Source organism: Emydura macquarii, unplaced genomic scaffold (assembly GCF_026122565.2).
Source record: "Emydura macquarii macquarii isolate MOO-44397 ecotype Brisbane River unplaced genomic scaffold, CSIRO-AGI_Emac_v2 contig_691, whole genome shotgun sequence".
Classification (NCBI taxonomy): domain Eukaryota; kingdom Metazoa; phylum Chordata; order Testudines; family Chelidae; genus Emydura; species Emydura macquarii.
In genome coordinates, this window is record NW_027130828.1 from 8,629,651 (window position 1) to 8,650,633 (window position 20,983).

General features: G+C 49.0%; 1 protein-coding gene across 3 annotated transcripts in view; it reads left to right on the plus strand.

Annotated features, from left to right (window-relative positions):
- Positions 1-20,983, plus strand: part of RALGDS (ral guanine nucleotide dissociation stimulator) — a 103,763-nt gene that overhangs the window by 44,875 nt on the left and 37,905 nt on the right. For 2 of the 3 annotated variants that reach the window (XM_067541888.1, XM_067541889.1), the window contains exon 1: positions 15,543-16,040. The exons of the other annotated variant lie outside the window; for it this stretch is intronic. In XM_067541888.1, the coding sequence (XP_067397989.1) occupies positions 15,855-16,040 (186 nt within the window). In that variant the 5' untranslated portion in view covers positions 15,543-15,854. Of the gene's footprint in view, positions 1-15,542; positions 16,041-20,983 lie in introns of those variants that run through there. 3 annotated transcript variants of the gene reach the window in all.

Sequence of the window (20,983 nt, forward strand, 5' to 3'; positions counted from 1 at the left end):
TGTTGTTTATGGCTGGATGAACAAAGCAGCCATGAGCAGCTGCAGTACACACTTGATAACACTAGTGGGATCAGACAGGAGCTGAAAGAAAGAGGAAAATGAGATGGCAACTGCTTTTGTATTGTTGTGAGTTCACTGAGCCACTCTGCAGCTGCTGGGGCAAAGCATCCACAGACCCTGCACTCCTCCATGGTGTCATTTGCAGTTGGCTACAGATCCATTTATCATTCACCTGCCACGCCCCTTGTGTAATGGCAGCCCCTGGACTGCTCCAGATCCAGGCTGGTGCTAGGAACTGAAGAGCAGTCTCTTCTCAGCACTGCTGTGTTGTTGCACCCTGCATGGGAGCCTGAAGAACCAGCTCAGAGCAGCTGAAAATGGACGGGTTCTCTTTTTCCCTTGGTACCTGGATGGCTTTAAACAGTGGTTCCAGAGTCTCAACTGAGAGAGAGTAAGGGATGGGTGGGCCATGGGCCCAAACTCCTCCCTCCCACCACGCTCCACAGAGGTGGTTTCACCAAGTCAAGGGAGGCCTTTTATGTGGGGAGAAGACTCCAATGGTTGGATTTGCCAGTCCAGTCCCTTACTTCTTGGATTAGTTTTGCTGCACCCCTCAGGAAAGATACCTGTCCCAAGTCCTAGGGACCCTGACAGCTGTTAACAATCCAGGCCAGAACAAAACAGCAGCAAACCCCACCTGAGCAAGTAGGCCAACATAACAAACCCCAGTCCCCCTCCCCCGCTTATTCCCAAAAGAGTCCCTTCCTTGCCCCCCACTAGGCTCCCCAAACTCCTGTTCCAAACAAGGGCCTCTGCAGCAGACTCTGCAGGTCCATGGGCAGAGCCAGTCTGAAAATCCAGGTGCCCTGCTTGTGTCTGGCCTTAGGAAAAGACATATTTGCTGTAGACTTCCAAGCTGGTACCTTATACCTGTCAGCCCCGAGTGAATTCTTGCTGCTGAGTTACAGAGCCCGGTGTGTGTAATGGAAATGCTGACACAACTCCTGGCAAGAGCATCCCACATAGCAATGTGATAATTAACGGCTGATAATGAGGTAGTGTTACCAGACTGATTTAAACATTGAAGCTGCAGCAATCAAGGCTGCTCAGAAGGAAGTAAAACAACCCATCTCTCCACTGCTAGGAGAATCAAACAATCCAGCACAGCTCACTGAATAACCCACCACACCTCCACCAGCAGCATGGGCCCCAGGCTGCGTGCGGATCTCCACAAGCATCCTACAGTGCTGAATGGGAAGGGATCCTCTTTCCTCATACGCCCATGGAAGTCAACGGAGAGCCAATCCACATCCACGGTGGCTGGATCTGGCCCTTAGCCACTGCCACTGAAGCAGCTTTCCCCTGATCTCAAATGGCAGCAAAGATTGTCTGCTCATGGCTTTCTACTGAGGTTAACTTCTATAGGTCCAGGCGGTGGGAGGCAGAAGTCCTGCTCCTAGATTCTTCAAGAAAGTCCCAGGCCCTGCTTCTGATGGGCTGCCAAGAAGGGGGCAATAAGACAGAAATGAGGTAGTCTGTAAAAGACCCTGGTAGGATTTGAACCAGTGACCCTTGCTGTCTACAGTTGTTATCCTAACCCCTGAGCCACCTTGGCTCCCCTGGGTGTAGAAAGAGGGTGGTTAAGGCAGAGACACAACAGGCCACCAAGGAAAGCACCACATGGGACACAATCCACAGCAGAGACGGATCCTGGGGCCCCCCAGTGAGATTTGAACCAGCAAACCCTACCCTCATTTCAACCACTGAGCTGGTCTCAGCTTTGTTCCCACTGCAAACCCCAGTCATAGGGTCAACATCTGAAATGTTGCCAACCCCAGTCAAAAATCATGAGTCAGGCCCAAAAAATCATGAGATTGGCTTAAAAATACATATTAAGTTCTTTTCAATTGGATCCTGAGCCATCAGGGAGGACTTAGATCATATTTTCAAGCTTTCGTGTGCAACCAGAGGGGACTAGAAACAGTCTGTTTTTAATGAATGCTGAGATTCTTGTGTAATCACATGACTCCAGGAGCTGGGGTCTCTAGAAAAACAGCATAAATTGCAAGGCTTATGATTAAAACCATGAGAGTTGGCAACTCTGCTTGATTGCAATGACGCTGGAGCAACGTCAGTGGCATTATCCCTGTTTACCCTAGTGTAACTCAGGTGAATTTGTTCCTCTGCCACTTGAAGTTCAATATTCTTTGGAAGAACCTGAAAAAAAGTCTTGCCTGCAATCTAAAAGCACTCTAGAATCATGTTCCTTCCTAAAACAATGCACTGTGGAAACCTAGTTAGAGGGGTGGGGGGAACTTCCTTTGTCTGTATTGTTAACTATACCAGGGAATATTAAAAATGACTTTAAATTTCTTAATTGCTTTTCATCACTGCTGCTATTTGTTTAAGTTGCATTTTACTCAATTTGAGGCCTGGACAGTGGAACTTTTTGATTCTCACACTAGTTTTCCTTTCTGATTTTCTTCTGAAAGACAATGATATTGTGTGTGGATTGATACTACTGCAGAGGGCGTTTAAATTTCCATGCAGTTTCTGACCTTGTTCCCTGCACTGCCATATGGGTGAATTTAGGTCAAAGTGATTTGGCCAAGGTCACACATCAAATCAGTGTCAGAATTAGGATAAAACCCAAGGGTCCTGACTCCCCGTCCTGTGCTTCAACCACTAAACCATGTAACATTCTCCTCTCTGCTGAGAAGCACCCCCTCTGGCTTCTCCGTTTGAATCTTGCCAGGTTTTGGATGTGCTCACTCTGTGCTCAGCATCCTCCTTAGTCAGCTGCTCGTTTTAAATCACATCAGGTTTTCACTTTTCAGTCCATTTAAGCCTGACAGCAAGGTTTCATCCTTCACTTTAAATCACCTCAGCTCTCATAGGGGGCCCTGCCTTAAACAATGCTATGGTATTGCTTTACATTTTCAATGAGTTTCCTTCAACGCCAAATGGCTACAGGGCTGCTGCCGACATCTCATCTTTCAGCCCTTAAATTGTTTTGATCCCATTGTTTAATTTGACTCCTCACTTTCAACTACCTCGGTTTCCAAAGCCATTTGGCTTAAATGCCACTATAAACTTGAGCACTTGCTCCTTGAAATCATGGCAACCTTAGCATTAATTTATACCCGTCTCCTGCTTCACCTCTTTACAGAGGCTGATTTAGAATCTCATCAATGTTTAAACTTACCCCATCTTGTTCCCATGCTGAGTCTAACTCCTCATTCTAAATTGAGCCTCCATGTAAATCTATTTTATCGTGCTACTAGCAGTACATAGCTCCTCACTCCAAATCAGACCAGCATTGCAATCTAGTTTATTATGATCCGGGTTGACTCCCCACTTGAATTGGACTTTTAAATACAGTTTAATCCCATATGCAGCTGGAGCCACTGCCCTAGAAAACTTTATGCTCCAGGGCCTTGGTAGGTCAGAGCATTAGCCTGTCTCCTCTACAGAGGCATGATCACCTATGGGGTTTAGAGCAGTCATTTCCAGCACTCCTGGGTAATTGTACTAGCTGTGCAGACTAAACTCCCACCCGGACTGGCCAGTGCCTACTGACGCCCATTCAACCCTGTGTGTGCTCTAACTTACAGTGCACACTGGGTTGCTCCAAGTCCTGGTGAAGTGATCACGAGAGCCTTCTCGACAGCACTGGAGGTTAAAGCTGGGTGACAGGCAGGGAGGAGCTAGAAACAGGGGTTCTCAAACTTTTTTTGCTGGAACCCCCTTTGAAAATACTTCAGGCTGTGATGTGTGACCCCCCCAAAAAGTGACAACCCCCCCATGCCATGCCATCCTTACTTCTGCACTGCTGCTGGAGGCAGCTCTGCCTTCAGAGTTGGGCACCCGGCCAGGAGCCACTGCTCTCCGGGCACCCAGAGGGGGTTGGGCTGTTAGCGCCACCCATGTCTGACAGCCGGGGCCCTGGCATGCATGGGAGCTGACAGCTCATGACTCCCCATAATAACCTTGTGACCCCCTAAGGGGTCGCGACCCCCAGTTTTAGAACCCCTGAGCTAGAGAGACTGAAATACTAGTAAGTGTGATGGGTCTCAGCCTAGCTCCTAGTGGTTATTTGTCCACACTGCATAATGGGCAGCCCTGGTTTTGCAGAGGGGCCTATCATTGCAGGCTGGGGTAGAAGGCATTGGTGGAGCAGTGTGAAGGCCCAGGACTACAGTAGGATGTTTGTGGCAGGGCAGAATTAATGTGCCTTGGCCATACTGTGCAGGGGAGCCCAGGAATGCATCTGGGAGGTACGGCAGGTCAGACCCAAGGTTCACTGACCCAGAGGCATGAGAAGCCAGGACTGGAGTGTGGGTTGTTGCAGGTCAGAATTGGGGTGCATTGGCAAAGCTCTAGTCTCTACCTTCATGAGGCCTTGAATGCAGCTTAACATCATTCATAACAGCACTGCCAGACCTGTGCTGTCTACCACATCATGTCCCGTGTGCTCTTGGTGTCTGTGTTAGGGGTTACTGGTGGCTTCTGTTCCCTCCTGCAGATGGGGTCAGACACATAACTGCAGCTGTAGGAATGTCATCACTTTCAATGAGCTGTGTCCTGGGTTTGCCAGGGTGCTATTCTCATTGGCCCCAGATAACCCTTTTCACTTGGTTGTTTGGAGCTCAATGTGCAGCTGCATCCCCATGCCCTATGAGAATAGATAATACTTCTACTAACGCTCCCAGAGCCACGTTCCAGGCACTGTGCGGACATTGACTAACAAAACGGCACCTACTTTGGGGGACATGGTGGCAAGAGCTCTCGTTTGTTGCCTGAAACATTATACAGCCAGATTGATTACCATGCCAAGGAGCTCAGGGAGTGAGCCCTGCCTTCCCCACCTTCTCTGTCCCTGGGGGCTTGTAAGTGAGAGTCAGTGTAACATGCACAGGCTGAGCAGATTCAGGGAGACAGATGGAGAGCTAGGAGGGTGCTACATCCATCACAAGAATAGACCCACGGACACTGTTCCATGGCTGGAAAGCAGAGCCCAAACCATGCCACGTACGAAGACCATTCTGAACCGTCCCTCCTTTCTGTTTGGCTGCTCCAGTGTGTATGTGTGTCCCCCTAATGGTTTCATCATGCACATCCCACCCAAATAGATCAGAACACAATTGAACTGGGATAAAAAATGTATTGGGTTGGAGCACCTGCCCTGCTTAGCAAAGTTTCTTCTTTGCCCTGTGGCATTTCTCTGTTGATCGGGTGCCAAAGGCTCTTGTTTCTGAGATTCTCCTTTTACTTGATTCAGCTAAATGTGTCGTTTTGGCTGTATATGATTGCTGGAAAAATGTACTCACTGCCCTTGGATATGTTCCTGAGAGGAGAGTGGAGTCAGAGCCTGATTTCTCTGACCCACAAGCACTGCAGCCCCCAGTTCATGCTTCACTACAGCCCACAAGTTTGCAAACCGGTTCCCAAATTCTACGCGGGGGTGCTGTGGTCTGCGTGCTTTGATCAGGGGTGGGGTAGGAGGGCAGAGAGAGGCTAAAGATGATGGTTGTGTGAGAGCTGGACTTTGTTCTATGTATCTATGCCTTGAACTGTTATCTGGTCTGCTAAGCTAAGTAGGGCTAGGCACCGTCACTCCTTGAGTGGGAGACCTGGAAGGAACATGTAGGAGTTTCAGGAAATGATGATGGTGAAGAGATGTTGACATTATTCCTTCTGAGTCAGGACTGCAATCTCCCATCATGGTGTTAGATGGAGATGTCACCATTGGAATCAAGTGCAATATTAAGGTTCACCTGACTGGGGTTTCATTGTACAAAAGAGCAAATCCTACAAGCTTGCAGTGTGAACTTATTTTCCTTTTAGGATAAAGGGACAGTCTCAATTTGAAAACGGAATTTAAAGTTTTTAGGTAGTACACCTGCCTCTGTCTCCTTGCCAATTTTAGTGTTTTCACAACCATATTTTCCTATTAAAAAAATATTTCTCTCTTCCTTGCACTGTATGAAAGACCCATACAAGCAACAGGGGAAACTGATTAAGTGGCTGTACTAGGAAAACAGTGAAACTGGCTCTACACAAATCACTGTCAAGCAACAGAGAAAAATATTTTTCCACTGTTTTCTTTCCGTCGTAGTTGCCTTGGGTGGTACTTGTTACAAGAACAAACAAAAATGTTCAGAGAGAAGGGAGATGTTAAGCTAACAGCATCCTTTAAAGCAAAACAGCACAAGAAAGAACAAAAGTCAAGTCTCTGTTGGAAAACACAGTGTATCTCCCCTGTGTAACAGGCTGCAGCCCTGAGATCAAAATGGCTACTGAACTGTACTCACAGGGAGAGTGCTTCGATATATAAAGTTACAGGGCATGTCAAGTTCCTGTACATGGTGTAGCACATGAAGAACAAAGGCATCGCAAATTCACAGTGACATGCTCCACACTGGCCTCTTGTGACCATTGAAATATCCCATGACATGTTTCACAAAAGTAGGGCTGTTATCTCTGGTTTTCTGGACCAATCCCAATGTAAATAGCTACATTGTGCTCTCTAAATTTTGTATGTAGTTTCCATTGGCTAAAGTAATCTTCTCTTCCCCTCCTAATAACAGTGTGTCGTGTTGCCATGTGCTGTTATATAGCCACTGAGCACCTCCCCAGAGCGGGCACCTGCATGTTGTGCAAAACTGCGATCAGTTGTTTCTTTTGAACTGTTTTGGCTTTTGGTGGTGGTATTGGCATGCTCAGTTATTAAGTGGGAGTGAGTCTGGGGCAGAATGGCTTAAATTGTCACTTAATGCACTGGAAGGTGCTCAGTGATGAAGTTGGTATACAAACCTGAGTAGAACAGAAGTTCAGGAAAAAAATGCAGTGGGCTCTTTACACCTGGAGGCAAAAATGCAGTCATGGCATAATCATGCCCCTATGGCTCAACTCGAGAGATTTGAAACCTCTGCATAGGGTGTTAGTCCAGATGTGTACAAGGCCCCAAAGAAATTAAACACACGTAGCTGTTAGACAGGGGCTTTTGAATTCGAATTGCCAGGGGGTGATGCATGCTTCCAGTGCTTAATTTGTGCCAGGGCTTGCCAGGGCTGAGTCTTGGCACCTCTGGGCTTGCTGCATCAATTATGAATGTAAAAAAATTGCTTCAGCCTCGGCACTTCTTTCATTACAAATTGAGCATTGTGCATGCCTCCTTATGCTTGATTCTGGACACTGGCTATCACGAGGAGCCGGTCTGGCTGTGTGAGATGTTTTTATGCTTAAAGGAGACTTGGAAGGAGAACTGAGTTCCTGAGCTAGCACTCAGTGGTTAATCCATGGCCAGAGCCGGCGCTAGGCATCAGCAGACTAAGCAATTGCTTAGGGCCCCAAGCAGCTCAAGGGCCCTCCTATTAATTATTAGTATATGTTTGCGGGAAGGGCAAAAATATTCCTGCTTAGGGCCCCCACTAGGCAAGCACCGGCACTGTCCATGGCTGCCTGGGCAGGAGGGGGCTTTGCTTAGGAAGAGCAATATCACAGCTGGAGAACAGATGGGTAGAAAGGCCACAAAGTACAACAAAGCCAGAGTCCGAATTTTTAATCAGCAAAATAGAGGATTCCTTCTATCAGCTCAAAAAATTCAGAGATTCACTTCTGGGAAGCTGAGAACTGAATCAAATGGTGCAGACCTCTCAGATGTGAAACACTAGGCTGAGAAACTCATGGAATTAGAAGATGTCTAGATGGGAAAGTCTTTCCAGAACAGGGGAGGGTGTGAATGTAAAGTGCAATAGCTATTCTGCAGTCACTCCTGTAAGGACTCTCTTATTGCAGAGTAGCTATTTCATAATTCCTGTTCCAGTGAATTTCCCTGTATAAACAAGTCCTAAACTAACGAGAATCCTGTAGCACCTTAAAGACTAACAAATTTCTGCAGGCGTAAGATTTCGTGGGCTGCAACCCACTTTGTCAGATGCATGAAGTGGAAATCACAGATAGGAGGTATATATATACACCCAAGGGTAAGAAACAACAATGGGGAGGGCAGTACCCTTGGATATATATATATACCTCCTATCTGTGATTTTCACTTCATGCATCTGACAAAGTGGGTTGCAGCCCATGAAAGCTTATGCCTGCAGAAATTTGTTAGTCTTTAAGGTGCTACAGGACTCTTGTTGTTTTTGCTGTATACAGACTAACACGGCTACCCCTCTGGATCAAGTCCTAAACTGTTCTTTAGGGTTCCTGGTTGGGATAGGAGTGTGATGGTTACTGCCTTCCTTGCTGTACTTTGATACACACTTTCCAGCCTTGGCTAGGACCAGGAAATGCAGGAAGGAGCAGAAATGAAAGTATTTTAAAATAAAATGGAACATCAGAAAAGTTTTGGTTCAGGATTCAGTTCAAGCCAAGATGAACAGAGCACCCAGACCAATGATTCACAACTCTTTGTACTCCATATTCTCTTGCATCCAGAGAGCCTCACAAGCAGTAATGAATTTAGCCTCCTACAACCCCTGTGAAATAGGGGATATCATGAGACACAGAGCACTGAAGTAACTTATCCAACCTCATATAGTGAGTTGGTGCCAGACAGCCTGATTCCCACTCTTACAGCAGTCCCCACAAACCACTAGACCATGCTCTTAGCCCAGGAATATACCAAACTCTCTGAAGCAATTGAAGTCGCTAGCTGAGAACACTGGGGGGAATCTCCCCTAGGGTTAGATAGTATGTGCCTCTTTCCCCCTGAATGTAGAGCTGAAAACAGGAGTTCTGAATTCTCTGCTTTGACGTCTGCTTCCCTCTGTGAGCGTTTTTGTTTCCAAAGGCCCGAGGGAGATGCACGTTTTATAACTCGGAGACCAGTCTACAACCCCAGGGCAGCTGCTTGAGGTATTTGTACAGTTACATGAGCCTACGCGTCAGGACTTGTCAAAGCCAATGTTCCTTATGAAGAGACGTTTTGGAATTGTGCATTGCCTGGGTGGAGAGACTCGGGCATGTGGATAAGGAGCGAAGGGTCATCAGTGGACGGCAATGGGCGTGTGGGAGATTTGTCTAAACGATGTATTGACATGCGGGGCATTGGTGTGTGATGACATGTTGGAGCAGGAGGGGGTGGCTTTATCACTCACTGAGCCAGTGTCAAGATGGGAAAGCAAGAACCGTGCAGCGCGGGGACTGGGATTGTTTTGTTCTGTAGGAAATACAAAGAGGTGGAAAGCCCTTAGCAGGGGCAGAGCACAGGAGGTTAAAGCTGTGCAGGGAAGTCAGGGTGAGGCCTGGAGAACCAGTCTGAGCAGAGCTTTATATATGTCATTTATTGCGCCCTCTTGCCCCTGGAGATAGGTGCGTCTCTCTCCACTGACTTAATCCATTTCCCCTTTCCCCTACTTCTGGGAAGCACGACAGAGCCCTCTGGACCCCCTCCATATTTTGTAGCACCCCCATTGGTAGACTGCTGCCTTGTCCTGGCTGTAATGCTTTCTTCCTACAGTTCAAACAGAGAAACGCTTGGCCTCTCGATGAATCTTTAAACACGATTGTGGAAGGGGGCCCTGCTATCCTGGGGAATGGCGCACAGCAGGGATGTCTGCAGTGACTGTGTCCCCCCTCCCCCCTCCGTCCCCTCTGCAATGACAAAGTGGCTGAGCGAACAGAAGCAGATGACAAAGAGCCATCAACAGGGTTACACTGAACTTGAGGAGAACACTCAGGCAAGGACAATTCAAGCATGTCAGGTTGTAATGTAAACTAAGAAAGTGGTAGTGCTGGGAATAAAGCGCTGCTCTATTGATACCCTCTCCTGTGCTTTAGCCACTAGACATTCTTCCCCCATTATGACACCTTGTAATGCAGTCAGGAGAGGAGAATGCAAACCACAGGGAAGACGGGGTTCTTAAATGGATGACTATGAGGACTGAAATGAGAGCCAGGGAGTCATTTCAGAGGATTGGCAATCACCTGGGTTCCTAACCTCTCCAAAATAATTTGCTAAATGGGCAAGTACAGCTTGGGGAGAGGGGACTCTGTATCCTTGTTTAGAAATATAACATTGTCTTAAAATAAGCTCCCCAAATGCTGTCACTCCAGCCAGCATGAGGCCTGGCTCCCCAGGGATTAGAACAGAAACACTGACATAGCCCTGAAGGTGAGTGGTGCTGGTGGGCCACTAGAACAGTGTTGGAATATTGGACGCATCACAAGGGCACAGACAAAGTCAGGGCCACAGAGCTGCTGAATGTGATTAAAATGATCTCTGTGGGATTTGAACTCCCTCTCTGGGATGGGTTTTGTTCTTTGAGTGTTTGGATATAAACACATCGATGTGTTTAATGTAAATTACCTCTCACGCCAGGCTAGGGTGACCAGATAGCAAGTGTGAAAAATCAGGACGGGGGTGGAGGGTGATAGGCGTTTATGTAAGAAAAAGCCCTGAATATCGGGACTGTCCCTATAAAATTGCAGCCCAGTCTTGCTGATTGTTCTGTACAAGGGGTGAGGTTACTAGCCATTTCCCCAGCTCTGGCTAGTGCTTCAAAGAAGCAGGGGTCATGAGGTGGATGGACACAGAGTGATCCAGAGGCCTGCTTGGAAGGTGGATGCTGGTCTGACTCAGTTTCCCCATCTGTAAAGTGGAGGTGATGATACTTACTCAGGGGCCACATGGAGATTAAAATTGTTTGCAAAGCAATGATGGCAATGCTGATCAGTGCTAATGCTGAGGGAGCTGGCCTAGGCCACGTGGGCATACCCTACTAACCCTTTCAGTACCTCTTTCCTCCACCCCGAATGTTCTTACAGTAGGTTGGTGCCAGCATTAGAGAAGTGTGTCTCCTAGGGGTTTGGAGAAAGGCTGTAGGCAGAGTCCTGCAGGTCCTGGGCTATATAGATAGGCTAAATCTAGGAGGTTGGCCGGGGTGGGGAGCTCTGTAAGGGGGACATGGGGAAAGTGATCCTGGGGAATGGGATGGGGGGAAGAGATACCACAGGAGAGGGGAAATGAAGAAACCTGGGGTTAAAGAGAGACTGTATGAGAGGAGGAGAAATAAATAGGAGTAGGGAGAGAGGTGCAGGGAAGTGATGTGTGTGTGTGAAAGATGTGATGGTGTGGTGGGGCACAGATTTGGGGGGATAAATGGTCAGAGAAATGGGGAGACTATGGCAGGCAGAGAAAGAGGGGAGGGGATGAAGAAGAGAGACAGTAATAGCCAAAGGGAGAAGAAAATGCACAAGGCAAGCAGGAAGGGAAAAGAGGAACTGGTGGGAAGTGAGGGAGAGCAGGGAAACACAGACATAGCCTCAAGGAGAGATGGCTTAGATATACAATACATTTCATTGTATTTCCCAGTCGGACAAGGGGAGGAGTTCAAACTAAGCATGTTGACTGGAGATCTTAGTGGGTGGTGTGTTAGAGAGAGTGAGCTCTGTGTGTGTGTGTGTGTGTGTGTGAGAGAGAGAGAGAGAGAGAGAGAGATTTTGAGGCTGTTATCAAAAGTAGGAAGTGCGAAGAACATACCAGCCCTTTGATTTGACCAGTTCAAGCACTAATTAGAGACAGACACAAAGAGAGGGATTTTACATCATGCTCAATTCCTACTCATTGGCCTAATTTACTTCCATGGTAGTCAATAGGAGTTTTACCATGGACCTCAATGGGAGCACAGTTAGGCCAAAGCACTCAATGTGCTGTGAAATCTTTTCGCTGGGGGAATAAGTGGAACTTGTGTTGCCGTTTTATCACAAGTGTTACGTTTGATGTTTTTCTTAAAGCCCCATCTCCTGGGGTCATGTGAAAAACTCATTTAAAAAATACTAAGTTTCTAGCCTTCATGGTTATGGAGAAAGACTTGAAAATGTGATCTGAATGCATCTTACATGCTCAAAACTAGGAGGTGAATAACCTCTAATTATTAAAAAGTTTAATGACTTTAAACCAATCTCATGATTTTGGGAGGCCTAGCTCATAACTGTTGAATGAGTGGAGTTGGCAGTACTGAGAAACTGTTCTGCGCTTGGCTAGTGACTGTGGTTTTAGTGTTTTGTTTTTCAGGCCCAGAAAGATCCCAGGAGAAAAGGGAGGAAACCACCCAGCTATTTTAAAGCCTTGTAGTTTACTTCCTGCTGTGTATTATTTATTATCCATTATCTTTAGTATTATTCCAGGGAAACTGTCTTTAGTGGGCAACCAAGGGACCAGCAAAAATTAGTCATCTAATGGAGCTGCATCTTTTAGTAAACAAAGCTGGACTGGAGACTGGTGCTTAAGGCAAGCTTCTGCCTACAGAAAGTGATTATGATTATTATTATTAATCTCTATAGTGGTAGTGTGTAAGTGACCTAGTATGGACCAGGACCCCTTTGGGCTAGATGCTATACAAACACAGATCAAAATGACAGTCCCTGCCCCAAAGAACTTACAATCTAATAAAGTGTTGCACGTTTCCTCATAAAATGAAGTTGTGGTTCCAAATGCAGTGAGCACTGAATGAAGTATCCCATTTATTCTCTCTCATATTGTCAGCACGTCTCACAATGCTGTCCAAGGACCATACAGACATTTGAAATTTAGCTTGGCTACACCCTGGTTAGCTAAGAATGTATTAACTCTGTTTTATAGATGGGGAAACTGAGCCACTGAAAGGTTTAAGTGAGTTGACCAACACCTCGTAGCAAGCCAGGAACAGAAACTAGAGGCCCAGGTCCCTGTTGCCAAGCAACCTTAAAGACAAAGAAAGGATCTCCCTACAGAGAATATTCCCACCATAAGGGACACTGCCCCCCACCCAACATAGAACTCCGGCATGGGGAGTGAGGGTGGGGAAGAGGGAGGAAGGAAGCGTGTCTGAGGCATACTGCACACAGGCTATTACCAGATGGTCTGTAGGGGGCTAAGAGCAGCCCTGTTATAAAATAAGAGCAGCCTTGGGGCTGCTCTTACAACTGGTGCTAGGCAGGCTCTAGGCCCCAAGCTGCATCAGGAATAAAGGGAGTGCAAAGCAAAGGAGTGCAAAAAGCCTTTGCCATACACTCCCTACACCCATTCCTGCTCCAGGAGCAAAGGAAATGAGGTCTAGATATCCCAGCTCCCAATCCTGTGTCTTCACCACATGCCCATCCAGTTACCAATTAGAGCCATGGACAATTTTAGCAATCACACACATGGATTGCCAATTCTCTCTAGTTAGGAGGGACACTTTCTATGTGTTAAGTATAATATCTCTCTTTTCTCCACTGAGTCCCTATAAAAATACCCATCCAACCAATTTCAAAAACCAATTTCAAAGGTGCACCCCTGTTCATCTCGCCATGTGTTCCTATTTATAGCTTCCAGATGTTGGCAGGACTAGGTTCAAATCCAGAAAGGAGGAAAAGTCTACAGATTGTAGGTTCAGGATCTCTGGTTTGTTTCCTGCTAATTTTGCTCTTTGTTAAAGTCCCTAAATTGGAGATCAAGAAAACAAGGAAAAATTTGTAGCCTTCCTGTGTCTGAGCTGATCACCTTCCAGAGTGTCACCTGATACACCATTGTCCCTTTTGAGTCTGCAGATAGACTGGGACAATAGCATGGATTAGCTCAGTGGGCTGCTAACTTTCAAACTTAATCATTATCACTTTATTGTTGATTTTGTTAACCCTTGCTTTACCCATCTTCCTGGCAGAATCTTCCAACTGCTGATGTGCTAATCTAAAAATACAGTTGGTTGTTCTTATCTCAGCTTGATGTTCGTGTAGGAATATGGCTGTGGGTTTTTGAATACTCGAGGAGTCTAATATTTTTTCACTTGTGACATGAAGAGAGCTGAGACATGAAAGTCCAGATTCTGGCACAGGGATTCCATATTTGCAGGATTGCAGCTTTTAGCAGCAGTGACAGCTAGTGATCAGTTTTGCCTGGTTCTCTTTGTACTTAATAATAGCTACACAGTATGTGGGTTGAGCATCTGTTTGGGGGCTCAGAGCCCATTGGTGAAGATCCACAACCCCCTCTCCAGTCCGGCACTGTGAACCATATCCTGGGCCAAATTCAGCCCTGCTGTAACCCCTTTGCATGGAAATCTTCACCTGCAGCCCCTTGATCTCTGGTGCAGCAGGCCTGGGCTAGTCCTGTTGCTTCTCAGGCCTTTTGCACCCACAAAGGGCATCTAGGAATGGCCATGCTGGATCAGACCAATGATGCCAGTCCTGTTACTGACTTGCTGAGAGATACTGGGCAAGTCACTTCATCTCCTTGTATCTCAGCTTCCACTTCTGAACAATGGGAGCAATGACCCTCTGGCCCCTGACCTGCTTCATAAGTGGACAGCTGTAGGTAGTTAATGATTGCATGCCTCCTAGTCCTGAGTTTCCAACGACTAAGTAGGACAGGTTCTGCCCACTGGGAGGCCTGTGTGTGTGTGGAATACAGGGGCAGCACAGTGCCTGTTCTGCAGGGATGACTGGGCTCATCTCCCTACTTAGGGCATGGTCACTTGGCCCCTGGTGCCACGGGGTTGCTCAGTTTGGCCCAGTCACCTGATGGCTGCAGGGCTGCCTAGCCAAATCTGAGTGAGTGGTGCTATTCAAATTTGACCTGGTTGCCCCCCACCCACATCAGGGGATTTGGGCCAAACCTGAGAAGCACCGAAATCCTGTGCATGAGGGACCAGGTTGCAATGCCCAGAGTGAGGAGCTGAGCCCAGCCAGCCCTTTGGGACAGAAGCTGCTTTAACTGGGACAGGGGATTTCAGGGATCAAAGTGGGATTGTCCCTGCGAAAACTGGGACTGTTGGGAGGTATGTGATCAGTGCTTTGAACATGCAAGGTGCTATCTAAGGGCTAATCTCTGTGCTCTGGTCTGTATTACAAAGGTTGCACTGGTGTAACTAAATCAAATTATCGTCTATCTAGACCCCTAATGTAGATGCACTTAAACTGAATGATTATTCTTACTATATCAGCTAGGGATCTCAGTCGTAGACCAGGACCCCATTGTGCTAGGTCCTGTACAAATGTGGCAAAAAATAGTCCCTGCCCTGACAAGTTTATAGTCTTTGCTTACTTAGTTTAGTTTAATTTGATAATTTACTAGCCTAAATTAAATCAACATAAACGAGGCTAAGGGAGGTTAAATCTGTCTCCAGCAGAGATTTGCACTGGTGTAACTTGATCAATTTTAAATAGATTGAGTTACACTGACACTGGTGCAACTTTTCTAACCCAACCAGTCCTCCCTCTGTCTGTGCAGGTTTCTCTTGCGGCAGATGTGGCTGTGTCTCTGCCATTTAAAGCTCCCTGCCTCGAGTCTTTCGGGTCAGATTTTCAGGGGCTCAGCACCAGCAGGGCGGGCCAGATTTTCCAAAGAGCTGAGCTCTCCCATCGAGGCATCTCAACCAGGGCCCGATTTCCCAGAAGTGCTCCCGGTCCCGCCAGATCCTCGGAACCGCCCCCCACCAAACCTGCTGCGACTGCCAGCTCTGCTGAGATGAGAAGAAGCCGGCACTAGTCTGCTTCCTGGTGGTGTCCGTGTGATTGACTCCCTCCCTCCCTGAGTGTCAGAGGGATCCTGCAACCTCGGGCTGCCCTTCCCCTTCCCTTCCCTTCCCGCCAGAAGGGAAGACTCCAGTGCCTGGCTTTGCGGGCTCCCGCACCGCCGCGGCGGCTGACATCAGGGCTTCTCCCGGCGTGGGTGGGATCAGGTTGCCCCGTGCACCAGCCGGCTGCGCTCGGGGAGGAGGGAGCGCGGGAGGCGGGCCGCGGCTGGGCTGGCTCGGGGCGAGTTAGAGACGCCGGGGCGGGAGGGCGGCAGGATCCCTCCCGCGGCGAGCGAGACAAAGCCGCGCCGGCCGGCCGGGCAGCGGCGGGTCCCCTCCCGATGGGGGGCTAGCGGCCCGGCGGCTCCCATGGTGAACCGAGCGCGGGCCGAGCGGCGCGATGCCGAGGCGGGCAGCCCGGAGAACATGTTCGAGAGCTCGCGGAGGATGAGGAGCCTGTGGGACGGCGTCAGGCTGGAGGTGGCCGGCGAGGGCAGCAGCCCCGTGGTGCTGCACAGCTTCACCCAGCTCGACCCCGACCTGCCCCCGCTGGAGGTGAGGCGGCGGCGCGCTCCGCTCGGCTCGGGCCCGGGGCGGGGGAAGCTCGCTGCGGCGCGGCGCGGGGCGGTGGAGCCTGGCCCCGGGGCCGCCTGCAGGCGAGCCCCAGACGGCGGGCTCCGGGGTTCGCGCCGCCCGCTTCTCTGCAGCGGAGTCGGCCGGGGCGGCGCTGCTGGCCTCGCCCGGGGGCTGGGCCGGGTGTGGGGAGAACCGGGCTGGGTCCGCCCGCGGAATGAATGAATGGATGGACGGACGGACGGACGGACGGACGTGTGGGGCTCAGCAGAGCTCGGCCTGGATGGACGCGGTGGCTTAGACAGTGGGAACTCCTGGCCTGCCCCACACGCACCGCGATTCACTTACAAGCTTGTGTTTCCTTCCCCGCTCCCCGGGGCACGTTAGGGGGACAGATTCCCTCTGGGATTTGGGGCTGCCAGTTATTGCCAGCAAGGCTAAGAGACGGGTCCCTAGCTGCTTTGCATTGCAGGTAGCCCTTGGGGAACGTGTGGTGTCACCTGCGGCTGTGGGCAGGCTGCCTTTTCTCAGGATAGGGATCCCTGGCTTGGTTTGCAAGTGCTCTGAGTTTGCATGGGCTCTGCTTGGCGTGTTCCTGATGCTGGCTTGTGTTGTGTATCTGACGCTCAGAAGCTGAGCCCTGGCATGGCAAGGGAGGCCGGCGCATATGGTGCAGGCTGTTTCCAAAGGAGAGGCGCACAGATGAAAGTATTTTGGCAGCATTTTTTGCTTTTATCTAGGAGTGGTAAATTGCTGCCCTCTGTGATCTCTTTACTCCTCCTTATGCCATTATCTTTCTGGCAGGCATGCTGCCAAGCTGAAATATCTATTAGGAGAAACTAGAGAGATGCAGCTAGCGGAAGGGAGCAGAGAGTGAGAAGAACCAGGGCCTTTAAATATTTTATCTGAGAGTCTGGCTTCCTGCTGGAGGCTTGTGGTACTGTCTGCCCTGCGAGGGCTTTGAGCCTGTCCAGGTTGCAAAGAAAGGACCCATGCATCCTCCCCGTGGTGAGGAAGACCATGGGGATTGGCCTGTTAGGACACTCAGTGGAGGATGCAAAACATCCATACTCTAGGGCATGACCCTGGACCTTTCTACTTAGCACAGGCCTCCTGCAGCTCTTGCTGGCTTCAGATCCAGGGTTTGCTGGTGGGAATTGTGGCTGTCGTTCTAGGGGGCTTTGTGAAATACAAAGTAACCTGCACGATGGTGACTGCTTTAGGTCAACAAGGAGGTGGGTTATGAAACTTTCACGTGCTGGGAAAACATAGGGGGCCCTGATCAAATGAGAGGTTCAGCTCAGGGAAGGGAGGAGTGCAGGGCTCTCAGGTCAATGTTGGAGACCTGCAAAGCATCTCTGGTTATGTCTCTGCAAGCCAGAGCTGTGCCCATCATCCACTCTCAGTCCTCTGGGTCAAAAAGAGAACTGTTCGCTAGGCCGGTGACTTTGGCTCAGCGTGGTGAGTGTTCAGGGACCTTCTGTCTGTCCCTGGATAACTGATGCTGTGTTTTGCAGCTGGCTCGTTGGTTCTGTAGTTCCTTCTGTTGGTGGGATGAGGGAAGTTAAAGCTTACTGGTGAGGAAGAGGTTAAAATCAGAATGGGTCAGCAAGGTCCATTTCCACCAGGACTTAAGGCCCACCCCAGCCCTGGGTAGGTCTTGTTGGAGAGAGGGTCACAACTAAAACTTTTGGTATCACTGCACAGATAGCTGGGGAGGGAAGTCATGAGGTAAGTAGTTTACAGGGCAGAATGCTTAGCCAGTTTCTATGGCAGAGGCAACTTCCTTGAAGACCTTCCTGCCCACACACAGCCCTGGTCTCCCAAAATCACAGACAGGAAAGAGGCTTCTTGAGGCATTGGCTGTGTCACCCTACTTTTGGCTTTTCTGATCCTCTCTCCCCAGGGCAGGTTTTCTAGGGATCAGCCGCCTCAACCTTGTAGAAAGTTCACAAATGTGCCATTGAGTCTGTTTTCCTTCCCTCCGCCTTCCTCCTGCTTCTCTCTCTTGGGGGTGGGCGTAGTGACATTGTTTAGAGCACATCATCTGCTTCTTGTTATGTCTGGCAGGAAGTCCAGCCTTGTAGAGCCCCCTGTGCTCCTGGAGCCTGCCTCTTGGCAGGGAGAGCCTTCGGCACAAGGGAACGGGGGCGGGGAGCGGCACCATTCTGCTCTTTGCGCTTCTCCTGGGGGCAAAATTGTTTAGCACACTCAAGCCCTCGTGCACTCTGGCCCAGGTCTCTGAGGTCAGAAGTTTGGCAGGACCCCAGGACTCAGAGCGGGGCTTGGAAAGGGGCGATTGGGGGAGTGGTGTAGGAACAGAGCTGGCTTGCAACACCCCCTGCTGGCAGCCTTATGTTAAAAACACTATGGAGGCACCTGCTTGGATATTTATCTGGTGTGGTTGGCCCCCCCCATCCTATTTCCCCTCTTCCTCCCCTTCCCCCCCTGAATAAAATCCTCTTTGCCCAGCTTCAGGGTCTTTTTACTGGGTCTTATCTCAGTTCTTCTCCTTTTTGTTGATTGGAGGAGAGAGAGTTGTCTAGTGGTTAGAACAGTAGATTAGGCGTCAGGATACTTGGGTTCTATTCCTGATTCTGCTACTTCCTCCCTGTGTGACCACTGGCAAGTCACTTCCCCTCTCTGTACCTCAGTTTGCACATTTATAACATGGGCATATTGATACTTAGCTAAGGGGGGGATGTTGTGAATTAAGGATAGTAAATGGCTTTGAGATCTTCAGAAGGAACATGCTGTGAAAGTGCTGCTATTATGATTGTATTGTATAAGGGCTTATCTGTTCCTCTTGAAACTAGTTTTTTTGGGTTGTTTTTTTTTGGGGGGGGGGGAGGGGTGTTGTTTTGTCACAACAACTGAAGAATGGCAAACTTAAATCAGTGCCATTGTGGCAACTTCCCCAGCAACAGCCTGGGGAGGCTAAAAGCAGAGGTGAAGTTGCTCTGTGGGACTTACCCTGTGCGGAGAACGCAGGTTATTTTTTTTTTTTTTTTTTAAATGAGAAAAGCCCTGGAGACAGAAGAATGGCCATGCTGGGCCAGACCAATGGTCCATCTAGCCCAGTATCGTCCGACAATGGCCGGTGCCAGATGCCTCAGAGGGAATGAACAGACCAGGGCATTTATTGAGTAATCCATCCCCTCTCATGCAGTCCCGGTTCTGGCAGTTGGGGGTTTAGGGATACCCAGAGCATGGGGTTGTGTCCCTGATCATTTGACTAATAGCCATTGATGGACCTATCCACCATGGACTTCTCTCGTTCTCTTTTGAACCCAGTTATATTTTGGGCCTTCACAATCTCCCCTGAGTTCCACAGGTTGACTATGCATTGAATGAAGCAGTTTTTTCCTTATGTTCATTTGAAACCTGCTGCCTATTAATGGGCTGTGAATAGAAGTTAGAAAAACATCGATAATCTGTCTCTGAACACCTGGGGATGCATGAAGAATGCCTGTTTCAAGTTCAGGGAGAGCCTTACTTTGACCTGCTAACACATGTTAAAACTACATTGGCCTTGTTCAAGCTAGGAGTTTGCCAGGTGTTAACTAACACATGGCAAAAACACCTTTTTTCCAGACAAGGCTTTTAGGCATCCCTGACTCAAATCTTTTCTGTGCATTGGGCCGCAGTTCCATCGACTTTAATGGAGCCATTCCGGTGTACACTGGTTCATAGTCTGGTCCAACAAAGGAACAGTGCTTCTGTATAGGGATTTATAAAAAACCGTCCATCAGGCTAAGTGCATATTCTCCTCCTCGTGGCCTTAGCTGATCTCCTGCTGATGCCTGTGGAGTAAGCCGTCCCACACCGATATCTGCGCCATCTCCAAGGCATCATCTTAATGTCTCCATTCAGGTTCACAGTTGGCACTAACTGCCTTCCTGGACAGACCAAAGGACAGACATGAGGATTAGACTGAACTCCCCTAGAAGTGGGCAGCTTTGAAGTGCATTGACAGAAGGCCATGGGGAGAAGGTTGTATGGTTGTAGTGTGGGCAATAAAAAGAGGCCGGCTGTCATTGGATGTGCCCCAATAACATGCTCAGTGCTGCTGCTTGGGACCAGTGCTTCATGTTGTGTCATTTGGGGGAGAAGAGACATCTCTTCCCCTGGGCTGCCAGGCTAGGTTTGGGAGCAGAGGTCCTGTCTGCACAAAGTGCTCTCCTCGGAGCTCAAACTGCAGCACGATATGTCTCCTGCATCCACAGGGCAATCATCTGCTGGTATTTCCTGGATGGGGATCTACCGTCTGGCAGCACTCCAAAAGGTGCAGCCTTGGCTGCAGAGGTGAGCGTGCGTGCACAAGTGTCTGCAGAACATAAACAGCCAGGCTGGCAGGATTTTTTTGTTTGATCCTATTAAAGCGGAATGGGGGAGAGGCTTCTAAGTATGTTTGTATAAGGATCGTGTTACCTGGAGATTGCTGTCTCATGTTTCCATAGAGCCCGAGACCTTCTAGCACCTGGATCTGTTGGAGGTGTAAATGGATTTTAGTGCTGGATTGGCAGCCCTGGAAACTTTAGTCTCCTCTTTATCCATAGGAAGAGATAGCTCAGACTTCCCCACCCCCCTCACCACCATGCCTCTGCCCTGCCCTAGGGGAACCACCTTCCATTGGTGAGGAGGGACTTGTGACTGCCCAGCCTGGCCTGGCCACTTATTCCTTGGCCTCCCAGGTCAGACTATCAGCGAGAGGATTGAGTAGTTCCAGAGATATCGGTGGTTTTAGGGGCATAGACACTCAAATTCACTTCCCATCTGCTCAGATCAGTAGCACTCGAGTGTTGGATTTGGACGAGTCACTTTAGTCTGTAAGGGACTGATCCAATGCCCACTGATGCTAACAGGAGTGTTTTCATTGACCTCAATGGGCTTTGTGGCAGGGGCCATCTTTTAATTCTGTTTGC